The following is a 20253-nucleotide window of genomic DNA, read 5'->3' as shown; positions in this document are numbered from 1 at the left end:
CTTAGTAGTATTCAACCCCATTTTTTGATAACTTTGAGTGTAAATAAAGTGTCGAGAACTAGTGTCGAGAATATTGGAAAAATATTTTTATTGCTGTTCATCATAGTATTTTTACATGTTTGTGCATAAACTATTTGATTTGCATTTTTATCGCAAATCGTAATCTTCTTTTGAAAATTGCATACAATACACTATGGTTCACAATCAGATCTTTTAGAGATTTCGGAAATAAAAATTATACTTTTTGCATTGTCACTTATACATTAATATTGCCACATATCCTGCACATATATATCAACATTAAAATAAAATATGAAACTAAAAAATTATCATATAATAAATTTCGGCAAAGAAACTATATAACTATAGAATAATAAATGTAAATTTGCATGCCGTAAGATCTAACAAGATTGCTTGCACATACATAATTTCTTATATAACTTATCTGTGTACATGTATAAATATGATAACAAGATATAGAGAAATCACGCCGGCATTTACTCCTGCGGTGGTAATAATAATCTGCGAAGAACCGCTCGATGAAAAAATAAAGATATATGTTTGCGTATATAATATTCCCCTCGATCAAACTGCTCGTTTCTCTGTGACAAGACAAGATATATCGTAATATATGTATATGTAATAGATTCGTCAATATTGCACAGAACAGAGAACAGAATTAAGTTGCGCGATTCGATACAGAAGTAAATTACGGCTGTGTTTATTTATACCATCTAGATGTTCAACTGAGATAATATATGTATAACACATTATGTATATATGTGTGATAGTTTACGTTCTTATGTATATTAGACAGTAAGACATAAAGAGACAGTATATACATAAAAAGTATACATATCCATATAATCGACCACGCTCGCGAAAAAAATGCGGAACTAATTCGTACATTACAGTCGCATTTAATAGAGGACAATAATATATATTCAAAAATATTTCATTAAATCAATTATTTACGTACAATAATAAACTATATATCGAATATTTACGTTGCAAACTTAAGTAGATTTCAGATCACTCTTAATGCGTAACTCTGTGTGTATGTATGTATGCATGTATGTGTGTTTGGATGTGCGTGTATATGCTTTTTAGCGCTTATATACATGAAGGACCAAAGCTATCGATATCTAGGAGAAACTCTTCGGACAAAAATTCCAAAATATCTGTCGAAAGAACGAGTATAACATTTGACACATGACTGATTATACATAAGTTATATAACGCGTGTAACTTGAAATCGTTCTTAATCGTTACATGTACAGTATGGCAAATCTAAAAATGGTGCAACTAATACAACGATAAAGTCGATATTAAGTAAGTCATTCTCTCACGCAAACACTCTTTGCATGTGTGGACAGAGATTACATACATTTGTTTATTTATATGATTATAATATCTCGTAAATATTAAAAATCTCATAAATAATTTTACGGCGCAAAAAGTATTAACAACAGATCGTTTGCTTTTATTTCGTCACTTTGCTCGCCAATTTAATAATAACGATACGTATATAGTATACATACGTATCGTATATTCAACAATCCTGCGGTTTAAGTTTTAAGATTTTACAATATTAAAATTTGTGATTTATTCAACAAATCCTTGACAACACGAATAAATGTCTTGCTCTTTTCTCATCAACTTATTGCACACTGATGTCCTAAAATGTTCTTTAATAACATTCCCTAAAAATATTTTGAATAGCGTTTCTCTTAATACTTTTGACTGAAATAATATATACACGTAGCTCTCGTACTCCTACATTCGACGGCGGACTTTTGAAGCCTTCTCTCTTCGAGATATTTGGGATTCTGGATGGAATACTACTCGCTACTTGTAACGAGGAAAATTGTTAGAGAAAAAAGACTTGATCGGTGCTCTATTTTTTCCAAAAAAAAATATATGTATGCGTGTGTGTGTGTCAGTATGTCAATATGTATACGCTCATCATTATACAAACGCGCGCACGCACGTACATATATTTGCTTGGGATACGTATATATCTTTCTAATGATATATACAGAAAATAAATTTTGATTGCACAGTTTAAACACTATTATGTAATCTATACGATAATGTAACTTTATCTAGAACGGTATCGCGGCTCGACTTGACCATACTACATTAATATTTATATGTTAATATTATATAAGGCACATTTATGCGAGAGAGTCGCACAGAATTTTGATAGTCTCTTCAACGTGATGTGTCATATGAGAAAAAAGGAAGACACGGATATTAAATTGCTATTTTTCTCGCAAAGCTAGAAAATCTCTTTACGCTTTTTAGTAATGAGGTTTAAAAGCGCGCGTATATAATATCGTGTTTAAGTTATATTAACATTGTCGCATTCTCGCGCTGTCATCTTCAGTAATGAGAGATGTCAGCATAGTCATAAGTACTGGGAAAAGCGCGAACATTTCACTGCTGTCGCGAGAAGAGAGAGAAAATAAAATACTCGGGATATATATTGTGTGCTATACAAGATCCTTCTCTACACGAGAAAATAAAAATATCTCGTAAATTATCATCTGTACTAAAAGCTAATGCTACTAATGCTACTATTGCCATTATCGTTGCACTGAAGTCGAATTGCGCACGATTCGCAAAATAAATATGGAATAGTCCTGCGTTTACTCGCAAAAAAGTGTGCGGATGAAATCTTGATCTTATTTTGCTTTTGCCTGATGTCAAATTCTACTTGATTAGTGTTTTGTAAAGTGTTTTGCCGTCCATGCTCATTATTATCGTTATGTATGTATATACTATATATACTTCATCTCATCGAGTCGAGTCTCATAATAATACCGTTCCAAGTATCCATATATTATGCGAATGTACTTCGCAACGCTAATGTTTTGCAAAATAAAATAATGATATTATAATCACTATATATATCAAACTGAGATAATCATATTTGAATTCATTATATATGTCGTGTGTTTGTCGTCAAATACGATAATGACGACTACAACGACGACGATGACGACGAGAAATGGTTCGGATTTCGATCGGCGATGCGTCGGTCGCCGTGACGCGTGAAAGAGACTACATTTCCGAACATTAAGAGGATACAGGATGATGGATAAGCTTGACGAACAGGGCTGGTGACGCGGACGGACGGCGAAGGTGGTCGGCTGGTTGGTGAACCGATCGAACGCGGGATGCTGTTCCAGAGTCCAGGTGTTAGCACGGGGCGAGTGGATATCCATTGTTAGCACTCCAAGCCTACAGGCCACGGGCAACCGGGGTTAACAAGAAAGAAAAGAAAAACAGTTTGTTAGTAATCTGATTATGACTGACCGACGTTAACATTAAGTATCTAGTAGCTCGCTAGCTGAGAGAAATATAGTTAGTGGTGAAAAGCAACGCTTCCACGTTTTCTGTGTAGCTGTGTCTATGTAAAACCGATACACTCATTAACATCAATTAGAATTGCTTCGAGCAGTTTCTTTCACTCATGAGACCGTTGGAACGAAATGTGTAGACATTCGCGCGGGAAATTAATTACTCGGTTAGACGAAAAGATTATACGGTGACGAAGCATTGCTTTGCACCGAATACTTGTAATATTATTAGTATAAAGCGTTCGACTAGTCATAACAAGATAATACGTGTCTAACGACACGAAATTGATCGTCGGTTCGAGTATCGAGTATCAAATTAGCAATCTTTGTTATCTCACGAAAATTTATTCTCTATTCGTGACAATTAGATCCGTGTTGCTTCCACACAAGTGACATGGCTCGTGTACCTTTCCCGCGCATAGGACAACCACAAAAACATCTGTCGACAGACACATCGCTGTAACAACTCGCGTCAGGATAAATGCACCCCGGTGTAAACGCGACATTCCACCGATATCCAATTACATAATTCTTGCCAAATTACTTTTGCCAAAGCTAACGGCCATCGATTGGCACAATTTCATTACTTCGATATACCATTCTTTACATTAATTTTGAACAATGTACTATATATTTCAAATTAAGAACAATCCAAAATATTAATTTTTATTAATAAATACATTCTTCTATGGCAAAGACTTGCTCGTTGGTGCATTCACCCTACCGACGAGTGGTCGTCAAACATAGCTGTCTACAAATGTATGTGACCAGATATAAGAGAAAAAAATAAAATCAAAATAAAAAGACCAAGTCAAAAGTCGAAACAGTCGATCGATTATTACCTGTTAATCGCTATTGTTACACACGTATACGTGGATTTCGTTATTTTTTGCAAACATTCTATAGTGATCGCAGATAAACAGCCTGGATGTGCACCTGCCACCACATTAGCACCGGTAAATGAAAGAGATTACATAGTTACGAAATTTCGATTATATAGTTATGGTAGTATTGTTGCATTGATCATTATCTTGATTGATCTTTAGTGATTAATGTCCCATCAGCAAGCAGGTGTGTCAGAGGCTCATGAGTGTTGCATGTGCCATACAGGACAGATATCTGTCGTACAATTCCAAGCATTTTTAAGAAACGTATTATTATTACGCTGTTAAACAGATCTGTACCTTTATATATAAAGTAACGTAAGTTGCGAATCGAATGATAACGGAAGATTTAACGAGAAACTCGCAGATTGAAGATATCTTTGAGTAATTAAAATTTGTAATATCTTGATTATTTGCACGAATTGATTACATCACAAGTGATCACAATAACAATGGCAAAATAATTCAACTCATTGATGATAATAAAAGTGAGAATAGTTATCGAATTACTTTTGAAACTTTGAAATATATTTTTGTTAAAAAAACGAGAATTAATTTCACTCCACAACTGTATTGAAAAATATTTACGAATAAAATGTGTTGTCGGCAAATTCTCTTTCTCTCTCATCTCATTTTTGATTTTAATACTATCTCTAATACTGATGTATATTCGCGATTATCGATTAAACACAGTTTCATTATAGAATGTCTTCCAATACTGATTGATCTGCGATTTAAAAAAAAATACTCTTTATATACAAATGGACTTGTATGCATATAAACGCGAATTGAGTTCACTTGTCCAGATAACTATTGGAAGAAAAGAATAACGCAGACTTTTTTTAATGCATTCTGAAGTAATCCCGAAGATAATTTACTAAATTTGCGTTATTAAATTCAAATTTGCGCAATGGAAATTAAATTAAAAATTTTTTAGACCAAAGCTTCTATTCTATTCTCAAGTTTTGACTAAGAAATGAGATACGATTCAAAAATAAACTAACAGATACACTGTTTGCACAAGCATACCTAACTCATACATGCTATATATGCACATTATGTGTGCACATCTACAATTTAGCACGAGAACTTGTCATAGGAAAAGAATTTATGTAAAAATTGTTGTGTAAGCAATTCTTTTGCAAATTATTCATATATAAAGTATAAATCTCGTGCTGTGTGTTGCACACGTGTATGTATATGTGTGTTAGTGTCGACTTTGACGTGCGTGTGTGTGTGTGTCTAGAGCATTGTTGTTAGTTTTATATATATATGTAAATAAAGATAGTGCAGTTGTGTGCAGTCTATAATGAATAAAATTGTATCTATGATAAGGAATGTCAATTATATAAAAAATACATGTTAGTGAGATAAAATATATAAAAAGGGCTGGACGCCATCTCTGACAGCATTGTCATTTTCGCGATGATTGATGCTTTATCCCGTTTTAAACGCTTTGAACGCGAATTTAATTATTAATTGGAGAAACACAGATTTAATGGAAGATGATTACTTTCAATGATTCCTTGATATATCATCTGAAATAAAAAGGGTAAAAAAGCAAAAAATGTAGTATTAAAAATTAATGTAGAAATAATATTTCTTGCTCGCGTGTCTCCGCAGCTGTATAATTTTCTCGGAAATTTAAATTGAAGCAAGGTATCGTAATAATAATAACAATTTACTGATTTAAAGAACCAATAGCATAAACCTTCGCATCGTACCGCGTAACCATCCCCGAATTCTCGTTTGTCATGAGAAACACACATCTCTTGAATAAATATTAAAATTCACGCAATTTCTGAATTGACACTCTGATGTTCTTATGCCAGAAATCTATTACAATAAAATATGTGCAAATAATTTCGAATCAGATTCCATCGAAAGCCTTTGAACAATTTCGTAAAACTTTCTGGCATTTCAATAAAAAACAGCAACGCGTCTTAGATCCTTCTTTTTCCAAATGATTTCCTCTAATTATCATAAGTTCACGCTATCATCGATCAATACTTGTATTTACACAACGTACGAACAATAATGCGTTTCGCTTGACTTTTGTACCGAGTCTATTATGGAAAAAGAAAACCGATAAAATGTAAAATAATCTTCCGTAAATCTTTATTTACGTAGACTCGACTTTGAATATCTTTTGTGCGAGCTGCATTTTATAACTTCTTCCGACCGAGTCGCCGTGATTCAATTATAGATTCGGCCTGACACAAGGCCTGTTCTCGCATGCTCTATTTTCATCCGAGCGAATAATACCGTCACAAAAGCTATCGGATCAGTGCTTGTAACCGAAGATATGTGTGCAAATGGAAAAGGCGCGCAATCACGTTGTATTTATGTTTGCGTTTAACGTGATTCGGTATCCGGCAACACATAAAGAAATAGCTGTCCAACGAAAAAGAACGATTGTTTTCAAATTATGTCAAAGTTTTAAGTTCAAACGCTAAATAATGATTTTTTTCCACGGATATTGTGAGAAATCTTGACTCGAGTGTCAATGCGCGTACGAAAATACTTTGATAAAATTGCGAAGAAACATCGCGTTCACTCGCGTAAATCGTGTAATATAATAGTACGCTCTCTACGAAAAGTTGCGGAGGAGCGCAGAACGAACTCACGTTAATGTTGCACAGTTCGTTTGAAAGCGCTCAGAATATCAGAGAGAATACTTTCGACATTCCGGACGCTGAACACTCGCTTTCAGCCCGAAAGAAAAAAAAATTTCATTTCTTCTTTCCCACACAGCAATTCATCCACGAGCAATTTTTTCTCCCTTTTGTTCTCTTATCCGTCGACGACGCGTGCTATTATAGCTAATCAAAATTACCACGGCTCCCACTGTTGAAAGTCTTAAGGAAGTGCGACCCATTTTTAAAGATAAGAAAATATATATGTATATATACAATATATTACGACATTAATCAAGATTCTTTCGGGAATTTACCTGCGTATCTATACATATGGATAAAAGAGAAATAAAGTCATTTGAATCGATGTCGCGCGATCGGTGCGGCGTCAGGGCGTCAGGTACACAAGACGAGGCGCGCACACACGTATCAATGTTGCTGTTGTCGCTCATAAAGAAGACCCAATCGAAAACGTGTGTGTGCTAAGTGTGAAATACTCGACAATACTCGAGAGAAGACACATTTAAATAATCCGTACTTTTGCCACAGACTTCAGCACGCGGCAAAAATACGAACACGAGCGCATTTGTGTTGCGCGACTGCCGTCGTATATAATATAATCCGTCGTTAGAATGATGGAAACCTTTGTGTGCGTTTAACAAGCCATTTACATTTATTTGGATACGATCTGCTACAACTCTTGCAGATTTATGCCTATTTTAAATCCAGAACGATAACATAAAAACGATAGTTATTAAGTACCGAGTAAATTATATTAAAAAACTGCCAAAGTGTGTTATATTAACGTTACTTTTCAATTCATACAGAGAGAGAATTAAATTTATAAAAATCTATAGAAGTCACATGACAAAAGAAAAAATGTCTCAATCATTCTAACGTCGATAAGAAAAGTGAAAATGGTAGAAAAAAAATAAAGGACAAAAAAAAAGAGAACTTAATGAACTGTCTGTGCAGACACTAACCTTTCCGCGATGGCGCAAGAACAGTGCTCTCTCTCTTTCTCTTTTTCTCTCTCTCTCTCTCGCTCTCTCTCTCTCTCTGTACTCGCACTGTCTCTGTGTGTTCACGAGAGAGCGCCGGCCCTTTGATAAGGGTGCTCGCGGATCTGACCCAGGTGTCTACGCTGCTTGGCAGCGGCTGCCGCTGCGCCTGTCGTCAACATACATAACATGAGTATAATCGAGCCGTATAATCACTTCCGCGCACATTTTCGCGCATAAATCCGCAGCAGATCCGCACAGATCCGCACTTGCTGTCGGCCACTAAAATCTAAAATGCTGTCGCTATTATTATATATATAACGCACACATCGAAAAGGAACCCATTTCATAAAGAAAACTGTTGTCACAGAGTAAATATATCGGTCAGATACGACGCACACACACACGCACACGGGTTGCTTCACGCGAATCGCGTGGATATTTATCATTTTATACATTTTCCTTTATGCAATGGGTTTCGGCGACGGCGCTATTACGAACCTAAACACATTATTATTATAAGAGAGAAAGTTTTTCTCATTAAAAACGCGCGCGCAAGTAAATTGCACATCTCTTGCAAAAATTCCAATTCGTAACAGCGCCGCAAATTAATGCTGATGCCTTCAGCGTACGACCGATACGCGAGCTACGAGTTCACGATTGTTGCACCGTGACTAACATGAAGAGTGCAGAAGCTACTAAATGCCTGAGTCGCGACTAATTTTATCAATTTGTATGTATCATCGGAATACATAGAAATTATTTATTACTTTCAAAGATACTTTACAATTACGATAAAGCATTTTCCAGAATATTGACACACGCGGCAGTGTTGCGCGTCTGTTTCGATCCCTCGTAGCTTACGTTCGATCGTATTCTTTAGGCTTATAACGTGGTGGCGAAATAAACTTGTTCTTGTTCTATCAGAACACTGTTAAAAAATACTGTAATGTCAGTGAAATCGTGCGTCCCTGAAATGCGTCTATGATAAAAATGTTTTCATCCTCGCGAGAGGCGAGATACGGACTTTGTCGGAGAGATACGTGCCTTACTTATTTATTTACCTACTTATTACTTAATTATGCTTCATTAAACAGGCCTATCATATAAAATATGATATTTTGTTTTCACTATCAATCCTCGTAGGTACATGAGATTTTTGTATATGTGCATGTATATATAAAATTTCTTAAATACTAGAGAAGATCTATCAACATCGGACTTCTTCTCATTCTTCGCACGGTTAAGATTCCATTTTTGATTTTTGTCGAGAAATCAGAGGTAAGTCTTTGTCATTGCGTAAGCTAAAATGTATTCAACCATTCTACTCGTTCCTAACAACGATGAGTATTGAGATTTACACCTACTCGTTGCTTAGGCCCTTAACGTCATATAAATATATCTATATAATGGCTATATAATCTTTATAAAAATAAAATTAAATAAACATATAAAATAATATATAATACGATATGATATATATATATATATATATATATATAATATGTGTGTATGTATATATAATTTGTGTAGCATCATATTTTGTAATATTACTTAAAGACTATGCCATCAAAAGAGTATTGCGTGTCTATAAAATAATTTATATAAATATTGCATTATCATTAAATTTTAGTGCTTTTGCGGGTGCGTGGAATACGCGATAAAAAAATAAAAAAAATAAAAAAAAAAAACAAAAATCCAACAACAAAGAAAGAGAAAATACTTTCCAACGCATAGTCTTATCCGTACCGTTTGAATTTACTACAAGTAAACGCTAGAACCATCAGTCCTCAAAATATTGTTTGGTCCCTGGGTATTCTCCCTCCACCTACTGGTTGCCTAAAAGACCTATGTATATATATATCGTAGACTACCTATCACCAGCCATTGTAATATTCTATGGCATGCCGCGCGATAGATTCAATTTCTAACTGAATTGAAATATATGATGAATCCTCGTTAGATTGCTCGCTAATTTGACTGCTATCGTGCGATTAATGATGATTATTTCGATTGATTCTTTAAACTTCGTAATTACGTTTTCTCAAATAAATAATAATAATAAAAAAAAGAACTTCTATTCCAATCCTAATCATCAAATATTTTTCTTTTTTTCACTTTTTTCCCGTTTTCAGATTTCTATCACTGCGCTAAGTAATTACTTTGCTAGAATCATCACTGTAGAGTTACATAATTAGAGATATGGTTTTTGTTAAGACGGAATGAGTAAGAGAAAAAAGACAACATGAAGTGAGTTTTGTAGGAGAGGTGGACGGGTTATTAGTCGTTTAGTCGTGTATTAAATCAACCCGAGGGATTCAGTTGGAATTCTAGTGATACTTCGTAGTTATCGCTAAGTAATTTAAGTCAAGCGTGTCAAAAAAAAAACGTGTTTGTAAAAACGCGCGAAATAAAATAAAAGGGAGAGGTAAAAGAAAAAAAAGAAGAAAAACAAAGAAAATATAAAAAAAGATGCGAAAGAAAACGCGGAGTAAATATTCGGTTAATGTACCATCATCACCCTATCAATAGACCATTGATTAAAAAATGATTAAGATTTTACTTTTTAGTATGGAAAAATGTCTCTAAGCTGCGATTTAAAGTGTACGATGTATCGATGATTCCGTTATCAAAGCTATTAAAAGTCGAATGCTAAAGAAATCTTTAAAAAAACCTATTATATAAATATGATATTATTATCGTCTACTTAAATAAATATATGATATATATTCTCTGAAATACTTATCGACACGTACGTACAGACACGCACATATGTATATATAAAATTGCTACACAATGAATGGCCTTTGATTGCTGCATTGAGTAATGCGTAATAACGCGTTATGGATTTCTCAAGTGTGAGAAAATTTATTTAAAAAAAAACAAAGAAAAATATATATATATCTAAGAAGTGTTTTGTATCAAACTTTCCCTACGGTCACGTTTATACGTAACGATGTGCTGAGAGATGCGCGAATGCGAGAGCATTCATCGGGTAACTGGATATCTTTGTATCGGGACAAGGAAAACACGTCGATGTTGATACAAAAAACACGTATTGAAACATTCTACATTATCGGATAGTCTCGTAGAGCTCGCACGATTAAATATTGCATGCCTTGGATATTTGTAAATTAAAACTCGTACCACTGTGTGGAAAGTATTTTGTTGAGGACTGAAAAGAATTTCTCGAGTATACTAAGTATCGATGTGATTTTTGTGCCACCTGAAGAGACTCGGCGAGACTGTCCCAGCTAACGGTTCTCTACGACGACACTGTAATTCTTGTACGACGCGACCGAGTATACATGATCGTTTACTGTACTTTCGCAACCTGCTTGGCACAATTATGTCTATGTTACGTGATGTAAAATTTGCCTAATCTATAAGAGAATAAAAATCTTATCTGATTGACATAAAAATATGTGGATAGAGTATATTTAAAAAATGAGAGTATTGGTTTCAAAATCACGATTTAAAATTGCTATAAAATTATAAATTTTACAAAAATACTTCAATTTCTGTTAAATACTCTTACCAGTTTCAAACAGTAAAAGAATATTTTTGTTTTATATTGTAGAAAATAAATCATATTATTTGCAAACAAATTTAAGCGTAATGCATTATTTTAGAACTTTAAAAATTTTCTCTCAAACCAGGCAAAAATTGCACCGTGAGTTACCCTAAAGGCGATTAGAGGAGAAACGATATATTCCAGACAAAACACACGTGGTTATTGTGGAACGCCACAATCTCCGTTTTACGTAAAAAAGCTTTCGGACTAGTATAGCTACACGCGATACACCACATATGATGTCTGTTCCTTCACTCTTCTTCTTCTCTATACTATTCTTGATTAAATCATGCCAAATGCGGCCTAAACATCTCGCGTTCTCGCCACTCTATCGCTATGATAACCCTGAATCTTCATGATAAAATTATTTCGAAGGCGGCGCATACGTTACGCTAAGGCTTTTACGTAATTATCATATCTGAACTGACGCGACTAGTAAATGACTGATTTCGTTTACGTTCTAAACTCTAAGCTACCTTCACAAAAACTATTTGCTAACTGCTACGAAGGTGATGATGATGATGATAATGATGATGATGATGACGATGACGACGATGACGATGACGACAACGACGACGATGATAATAATGATGGTGATGATGATACAGTGATAACGATCAAAACGATGAAAACGACGGGCGACGATGATGATGGTAATAACTATGACGACGTGAGTAATGATAATTAACAACTACAAGAACGACCAGCTCGTAATTAACAATTATCGCCTTATAATTTTATATGATTGTATACGTATTACGTATTATTGGTGACGCTCCCGGCAAATTAACGTGCATCGAATCTCTCGATGTTACGTTTTGCGAAGACAAACGTTAATCGATATCGAAATGTAACGTTGTCATTCAATTTTGTTCTTTCCTCATAATAATTAATTTCAGAATATAATTTACGTGATGTATAAAATTGGCACTGATTGTGAGTAAAGGAGCGATTAGACGGACGGCTTTCTGCGGTACGATTGTCAGCAGCGTGCAGACTATTAACTGACAAATGTACAACAAGCAGTGCCGAGAATAATTAATAACTGTTTTTTAAAAGAATTTCTTTCTATCTGTTCTTTCATCGCTGTTATTAACCGCTCGTTGCTCATCTAATATGTCACAGTATGCGACAAAAAAGAAAAGAGAAAAAAAACAGCCATTGTCACGAATGCGTCTCGAGTTGTGCGTGATGCGGAGAGAGTCACCAGTGACGCGCGCCGCATGTAATATAATAATATAATAATCATGATAATATCATGATAAAAGTGCACGGCTCCGTCTCCCCTCAGTCTCGATGCGCATGTATCTATCTCTTTTTTTTAGGACGCTTTCACGCATTAAACGCGCAAAGCTCCGTTTTTCGTTAGAGGGGAGCGAGACATTCTCCCTCTTTATTTCTCTGTCGCGGGGGGACGACGTATCAACGAGCAAACAACCCACCAGAATGATCCGCAGTGGCGTATTCGGTGAGTAACGGCGACGCGGCCAGGGCAGCGTAGTTGGCGTAGTCTGCGTACGGCGTGTAGATGAGCCCGTGAGGATCGCCGGCCGACAGAAGCGAGCCGGGTGGCCCGGAGCCATTCAGCAGAGATGCGGCAGTTGTCGGCACAGATATCCGCGGCGAGAGGATCAACGGCGCACCCAGTGGTGCGCTTGGCGTCCGCATCGGCGTCGCCAGGCCTGGTAGCAGGCGTTGCGTCTCCGCCGCGGCGGCAGCTACCCGTCGCCACTCCTCGTCACAAGCTGCAACAGCGAATGCTGATCATCTTTTGCCCTTTTCAGAGCGGTTTGCATTTACCCTCAAAAGCATCTCGATACCATGATGTTGATATGTTGCTTACAATTTACGTTTGTTTGTACACTATCGTCGAGAAAGCGGTAGTCAGAAACGTATAATTTACAGTTATGTACAAGTTATGTAAAAGGCGTAGAACATTACGGAAAAATTTTAAACTTGTTTCTTAATACATTATCATACGTGTAAGTTATAATGTTGCACATGCCAAATCTCTGAAATAATATTTACAACACTTTAATTTAGTATTAAAATATTATTTTAAAAATTGATTGTATTTAACTTTTAACTAATTGTAAGTAATTCATTGAATAGAAAAATTTGATTTTTTATTTATACTCTTTGTCTTCGTGCAAGTAGTCGACTTTGATTAACTATCGCGCTAGATATTACATAAGCGAAATATTTTGAATAACTTTTTAAATTTCTTCGAAATCTTTCTTAAAATTCTCTTCATGCATCTAATGACACGAAGCGACTGAATAATGTTCAATTCTCTGAAAGAATAAAATACTCAAGAAAATTATTGGCCGAAAAAGAGTAAGTTTAAAGAATCGATTAAACACCTTGCGATTTATTCATTATAATTTTCATTCCAAAACTACTTTGCAAGATGCGCCAAAATCACGATCATTAATATCTACAATAATTTATTTAAATTTGACGACAGTAATTTTACAAACAATTACGGAAGTCTTCTATTCGTTCAATTAATTTTTAAATATATCATATATTAAATTCTTGAAAATTTCTTGAATGCGATAAGATAAATTTACAACTAAATTTCTCATTAACGACCCTATTTCTCGACGCGATCCGTCTTTAGATTTACGATATTCGATTTCGCGGAATTTATTCACGAGTCTTCGAGATTCTACGAGTCAACGTAAGCGAGCAAAAGACAAGTTCTGCGAACGGTACCTGCCGCGGCGGCAACCTTTGTGTTCGAATCCCGGTAAGTTCCATTGATAATGGCGAGTTCCATTAGCTGCCTCTTCTTTAGCTCATCCTCACCGTCAGCCTGCTAACAATCGACATCACCGTCAGAACGCACTACCGGTTGGAGGGACAAGAAAAGATAGCTCGACTATCGCTACTGTACAGACATCTTTTCACACATTTATCGTATATAAAGACACCGACATTACTAATATCGCGCGTATATATATATATAGACTATTCATTTTGGAAACTGCTATATATGATAGCTCGCTTAAAATATATTACTTTGTACGAATGATCGGTGTATGTTGAATAATCTTTCAAATTTTCATGAAAAAAATTCGATTTTAGCTATATTTCTTTGAACTTTACGGGCTTGATTAAAACTGATGAAAAAGAATAAAAAAAAAAATAAAAAAAAAAGATACATTGAAGCTATTATCGTCTACGAGTGGAAATAATTGGAACTTTCTCACCACGGGCACAAGAAGCTTCTTGACTTCCTCTACAGCTCGGGCAAGCTTCAAGGTGGCACGATTCTCGGTGTCCTCAACGGTGAGCAGAACATGCAACTCGTCTGTCAGGTGCTCCCAATTAGGCTTGCCCCGATTTTGTTCCTCCTAGTTAATCAACACGTCGTGCAATCTTTATATACATGCAATCATTTATCAACTTGCGTGTGTAAACATATACACGCACGCACCACGCATAATTTGCAATCGTGAAATACAAAATCGTAATACCGTAAATTGGATTCTTTGAGAATGGAAAGAAATAAAAAACAGAATCACATAACTGATATATCTCACACTTTCCATACGCTTTTGCGTAAATTTTTCGAATTAATAAAGCTGTCGTATTTTTCAACAAATTTTTATAAGCCAAATGAACGGCGATAATAATAACTAAGGAATAAACTTGACGTTTACGTCAATCGGCAAAAAAATAATTTTAAAAAAGTTTACATCAAATTACGTATACACATATATACTTACGAGATAACATTTCGCTTGCGAACCACATGCAGCTTGAAAAATATAGCACTTGATTTAATACTCTATATGAATCACTCAATTTAATTCTAAATCCATTCGTCGTTGCTCGGCATTGTCTCCCGATATTTATTACTTGTGTTATAATCCATATCGAGTCTCCATATTATAATAAGTATTGGGTGTTTATAATTTATATCGTATGATATTCTAATATTATTTAACATACATTTTTCAAACAGAAAAACTGTAACGATTAGGGAGAACAAATCTATCATTAGTAAAAGATTAAGCAGTATTATAACAACTGTCGCAACTATTATTAATTTCAGATAATCGTATTGCACATTGCCATTAGTATGTAAATTTAATATCTTTGTTATTACGATTTAAAATCAATAAAAATTGCGATTTTTTAGTTAATTGAAAAATAAAAGGACATTTCTCGAAGAAACTTGATTTCTCTTAAATGATTAATAATTAATGATAGTTGAGTAAGAAATATAAATATAAATGTTAACTTCAACTTTTAGAGGTTGACAAATCCTTACCTTCTTTTTGTCCCTCATCGATCCTTTCCCGCGGACCATGATTTTACATCCTGTCTCTTGCTCCAATTGTTTCGCGGTCATGCCGCGTGGCCCTAAAATTCTCCCGACAAAGTTGAACTGCAATACATACGAAAAAAACAACCCAATTAGTTATAATAATTATAATCTTTTCAAGACGTGTTTTTAAAAATAGTTTACGTACAAATTCTGTGTTTGCAAATAAATATTGTGTGTCTAACAGCGATACAATATATTCAAAGATAATTATATATATATATATCATCTAATTTAACGCGTAAAACATAAAACACCGCGTTTGCTAAATTTAGTTTGTACGAATGTGTGAAAAAAAAATTTTGTTCTTCACAAGATATCCAGTTTCATTGTTGGGTCCCGGTAAATAAAGGCGGGTATAAATTTAGACGGGGGGTGAATCATCCGGTTCTTTAGCCGGCTACTGGGCCATTTTTTCCCCAAAAATACTTTTCCAGAGATGAGTTTTACAATATAAATGTGTAGATAGAAATAATTGTGGCATGTACGCGCATTAAACAGGGATTAAATGCAGAATTTTGAAACAAAAGACGGAAAGAACTATAGGTAGTAAATAGAAATTATAAAATATAGCATTTTACAAATATATCTGAATTATTTTGAAAAACAATTACAAATTTGACGTTTATGCAAATGTATGTAACTTGGGTCGATAAGATAGTCACCGTACTACTATCGTGGAGAGATTCGAGGAAGCGATTTGCAGAAGCGTCCTCCTCAACGATAAGAATGACACATTGATAACGCAGACAAGGCATATCGAAAACTACCAATCCCGTAAGATCAACGCACAATAATCGAAAGATTACCAAATTCATGGGCGTACAAAATATTTCGAGTCAGACCAATCTGTGCACATGACGCGATAACTAACGAAAACTCGCAAGAAGCATCTATAACAAGCTGTAATTATCATCTTGGATTATTCTCACGCGCGATGTAATTCTTTCCTGTCTACTTTTGACTAAAATAATCTAAAATCGATTTTCCAATCAATTATTAGACAGATTTACGTAGAAAAATCACGAATTTGATTCATGGCGTTCGTTGCACGTATAAATTACACTTTAAATAAATTGTACGCTGATATAAACATTACAAAAAGAGTGAAGAAGTCTAAAGCCCAAAAAGTTAACAAGTTTGTAATCTCATTATTCATTGTCGTTTTAATGAACGATGCTGGGAGAGGCGCGTGTGAGCGAAATGGAGAAACAGAATCGAGAAGGAAAGCGGGATCGTTTCTTTGGCGCAAACTCTATTTCGGGCGTTACAGAAATAACATTCAGCGTTCGATGGTGCACACCGCGCATCTCTCGATTTCTTCCCGAGATCGGCAAACGATACTTCGCTTCTTGCAGGAGAGAATAAAACGCACACAAGATATAGAATAAAAATTGTCTTAACGATAAAAACGTAGAAAAAATACGCAAATTCCTCTCCTAAGATTAATTTGCAATAAATGCAAGACAATTGTCAAATCTATTGGCTGATCAGTATTTTGTAAAATCGGAGCGCTCTGTATTGAAATGTATAAAACTTCTCGATTCTACAAAAAAAATTTCATTAACTCGATTTTCACATTCCGAATTCTTGAGTCACACTAGTCAAATTAATCCAACAAAAGGGAAAGGGAGAGCCACGCGTTTATTAGACACGTAAACTCTTATTACACAGTGTTATGCAGTGCAATAAACGTTTGCAGTAGTTTCTCATAGTACTCACGTCTGGATGTTCCTTGACGGGCACGTAGACCTTCTCCGTAAGCGTCGTGATGTCACCTTCGGGCTCCGGCAGGACGAGCGGCTCCTTTTTCACTCCGCTGATTTGAAAGAGGCTCGCCCGCACCTTTGCAATCTCTGCAATCAAAAGACAATCGATCGATTAGTACATCTAAATCGTAACAGATAATTGATATCAGCTAATCCTACATACAACAATCAATCATTTAATCTAAAATTCACAATAAATCAAAGAGTTGATTCCTCTACGAGCTTAACAGCTTGGACATGGCATGTCTCGATGTAACGTCATTTCGAACAATCATTCTACGAAAGAATCTAGGATGACCGTTATTTTAACGAGGAGAACAAAACGAGACGCAAGCGAAATGGAACCGAGTGCATCCTTCATTCGACAATGCGTCACGCAGCTGGTCTTTATGCTTGACTGTCTGACTGTGTAGCGATAGCGTACGAGCGTACAAGCGTAAAAGCGCACAAACGAGACACGCACGCTTCGTGCGCCGTTGCATAGGTACTTGTGACGCATATACGTAACTTATCTGTGCGTTAAACGCAGCACTAATAACGTGGCGCCGTGAAACGACTTGTAATCGAACCGATTGGGTGTGGCGCGCTTTTTTAGCTTACGAATAGAAAGTTAACAAGACAAAATTTACACTGTTCGTCTCTTGTTGGATTAATTTGGAAACTGTTCAAACGTACATAGTGTACGATAGTGATTAGAAATTCACATTCAGATATTAAAATATTTCTGTTTAACTCATCGTTTCATCATCTATTCTGCCGAGATTAGTATGAAAAACAAACAGAGCCAATTCGATCCCGCAGCCAATGAAGAAGTTCTGCAAGTTCTGTAAGGCTGTAAAGATGACGCTGTTTATCGTTCTATCGGGTATCGCGACAAAGGATTGCGAGGTCCCGGATCGTGTAATTCGGTCATGTTCTTACGACGCGCATATCCATCGCACGTAAAGGTCAACGTTCCGCGTCTGCCCCACTTTCTCGCATGCCTGACCTCTTCCTCGTCTTCTTGATCGTCTTCCCGCGTCGATAATCCGCGCACCATGTAACGACATCGATTCCACGATCACACTCTACACTTTACAGTAAGCATAAATCGTCGCTTCTCACATCCTACCCGAACACGGTGTAACTGTAATACCAGTCGAAAAGAAAAAGGCGTGGACATTGCCCAATTTAGGGGAACCAAAATCTGTCATCTAATCGCGTAAAAATGGTCCCTCCTATTTTATTTGCTTTTTCAGTTCGTTCAGATGCATCAGAAATCTGAGATTTAAACTTGACGTCATCTTTTTTATTTCCGACACCCGATATATTCTCTCGTTGTCTGTCAACGCTCTAAATAGAATTAAATATCATGCCCATATTCTATGAATAATTATGTAAAGTAACTTTATTCATGTATTCATATGTATGTTTTATATTATGTAATCGAATAATCAATTAGCAAATAGACGACCAAATTATTTTCATCTCAGGTTAGGAGATCAGAATTTCTGAGGTCGTAGATGAATCGATCAATGGTTGCATAAAAATACAAGAGTAATTTTTAACAGTTTATAATTGTACATCATATGAGTTTCCTCTAATAAAGCAACCAATTATCTCGAGGTGAAGCCAATTACAAACTTCTGAATAGATTCGCTGTTTTCAATCAATGAGGAAAAACAGAAGAAGTAATGTCGCAAACTTGAAATATAAGAATCAGCATAAATTTCCAAAGCTGATTGTATACAAATTTTCTCCAAAAAAACCGTCAATTTTGAATTCGCGACAAATTCACAGCTTGTGCGTATCGCACAAGCGCAACTGTATAAAATAATAAAAATGTGCGTTATCGATTTTCAATTTCTTTCTATGCGTTCATTTAAGAATATCTACAATTGTGTAATTCCACTTATTATTAATTTGAACATTTCGTTTGATATGTGCAAACATGTTTTGTTTTTCGCTTTTTAAAACAACAATCCAATTTTGGATTACAACTTTGAATTTTCGTTTTAATAACCACTAGTCACGCATTCCCAGTAGAAATCGCCCAGATTTTTCTTACGATCGAGGGTGCACGCCGTATCCAGTCTTTCGACACGCCGCGTCATCTCTCGCGGCGCGAGATTTCTCGTGAGTCGCAGAAGGAGAGCGGGAGAATGCGTCACGCGATTCGCAGTATACCTACGAGGCGTGTTACGTTCTTCTTGATCGGATAGAAGCATGAGGAATTCTCGCGAGAAGAAAACACAGATATGCGATGCCGGTTAGATGGATGTAGATAGAAGAACAGTAAAGAGGCGGGAGGGAAATAAAGGAGGGCATCATAGCCGCTTTTAGCGCAGCGTAACTCACCAAACCATCTGGGTGACATCAGCTGACCATCGCTCTTGGCTCTTCTATCTTTCTCTCTCCTCTCATCCCGCTCACCCTGTCCCTTTCCTCTTTTTCTCGCGTTTACAATCTCATAGGAGAGTCGAAACGCATTATCCGAAATGCATCATGTGCGCAGCAACGTAATCGCGTCGAATGCGAAATTACGAAAGCGCAGCTTTCATTCGCGTATCGTTGTTTAATGCCAACATAATAGGATAATCGGGAGACCCACGTTTGTTGCTTAAAACGCGGTGTAATGAACGACAAGCAGTCAAGTATCGATATTTGTATTGTGCGTTTCTGCGAGTGCGTCGCGTGACGCAGGCGGGT

General features: G+C 35.8%; 1 protein-coding gene across 6 annotated transcripts in view; it reads right to left on the bottom strand.

Annotated features, from left to right (window-relative positions):
- Positions 1 to 71: 71 nt before the first annotated feature.
- how (protein held out wings) overlaps positions 72 to 20253 on the bottom strand; it is a 32597-nt gene continuing 12415 nt past the window's right edge. The window contains exons 2-8 of one of the 6 annotated variants that reach the window (XR_010891272.1): positions 17519 to 17652; positions 15743 to 15859; positions 14676 to 14819; positions 14179 to 14281; positions 12903 to 13205; positions 7869 to 8055; positions 72 to 3246 (exon numbers count right to left, since the gene is read on the bottom strand). Coding sequence is in view for 3 of the 6 variants with exons in the window: in XM_067359496.1 (XP_067215597.1) it covers positions 7970 to 8055; positions 12903 to 13205; positions 14179 to 14281; positions 14676 to 14819; positions 15743 to 15859; positions 17519 to 17652 (887 nt within the window). In the remaining 3 variants the exon portion in view is untranslated. Of the gene's footprint in view, positions 13206 to 14178; positions 14282 to 14675; positions 14820 to 15742; positions 15860 to 17518; positions 17653 to 20253 lie in introns of all 6 variants that reach the window. The other 5 variants (XR_010891274.1, XR_010891273.1, XM_067359498.1 and 2 more) reach the window with 5 other exon arrangements.

Source organism: Linepithema humile, chromosome 7 (genome assembly GCF_040581485.1).
Source record: "Linepithema humile isolate Giens D197 chromosome 7, Lhum_UNIL_v1.0, whole genome shotgun sequence".
NCBI lineage: Eukaryota > Metazoa > Arthropoda > Insecta > Hymenoptera > Formicidae > Linepithema > Linepithema humile.
Note: the sequence above shows the minus strand (reverse complement) of the source record. Positions and strands in the feature narration are given on the sequence as shown.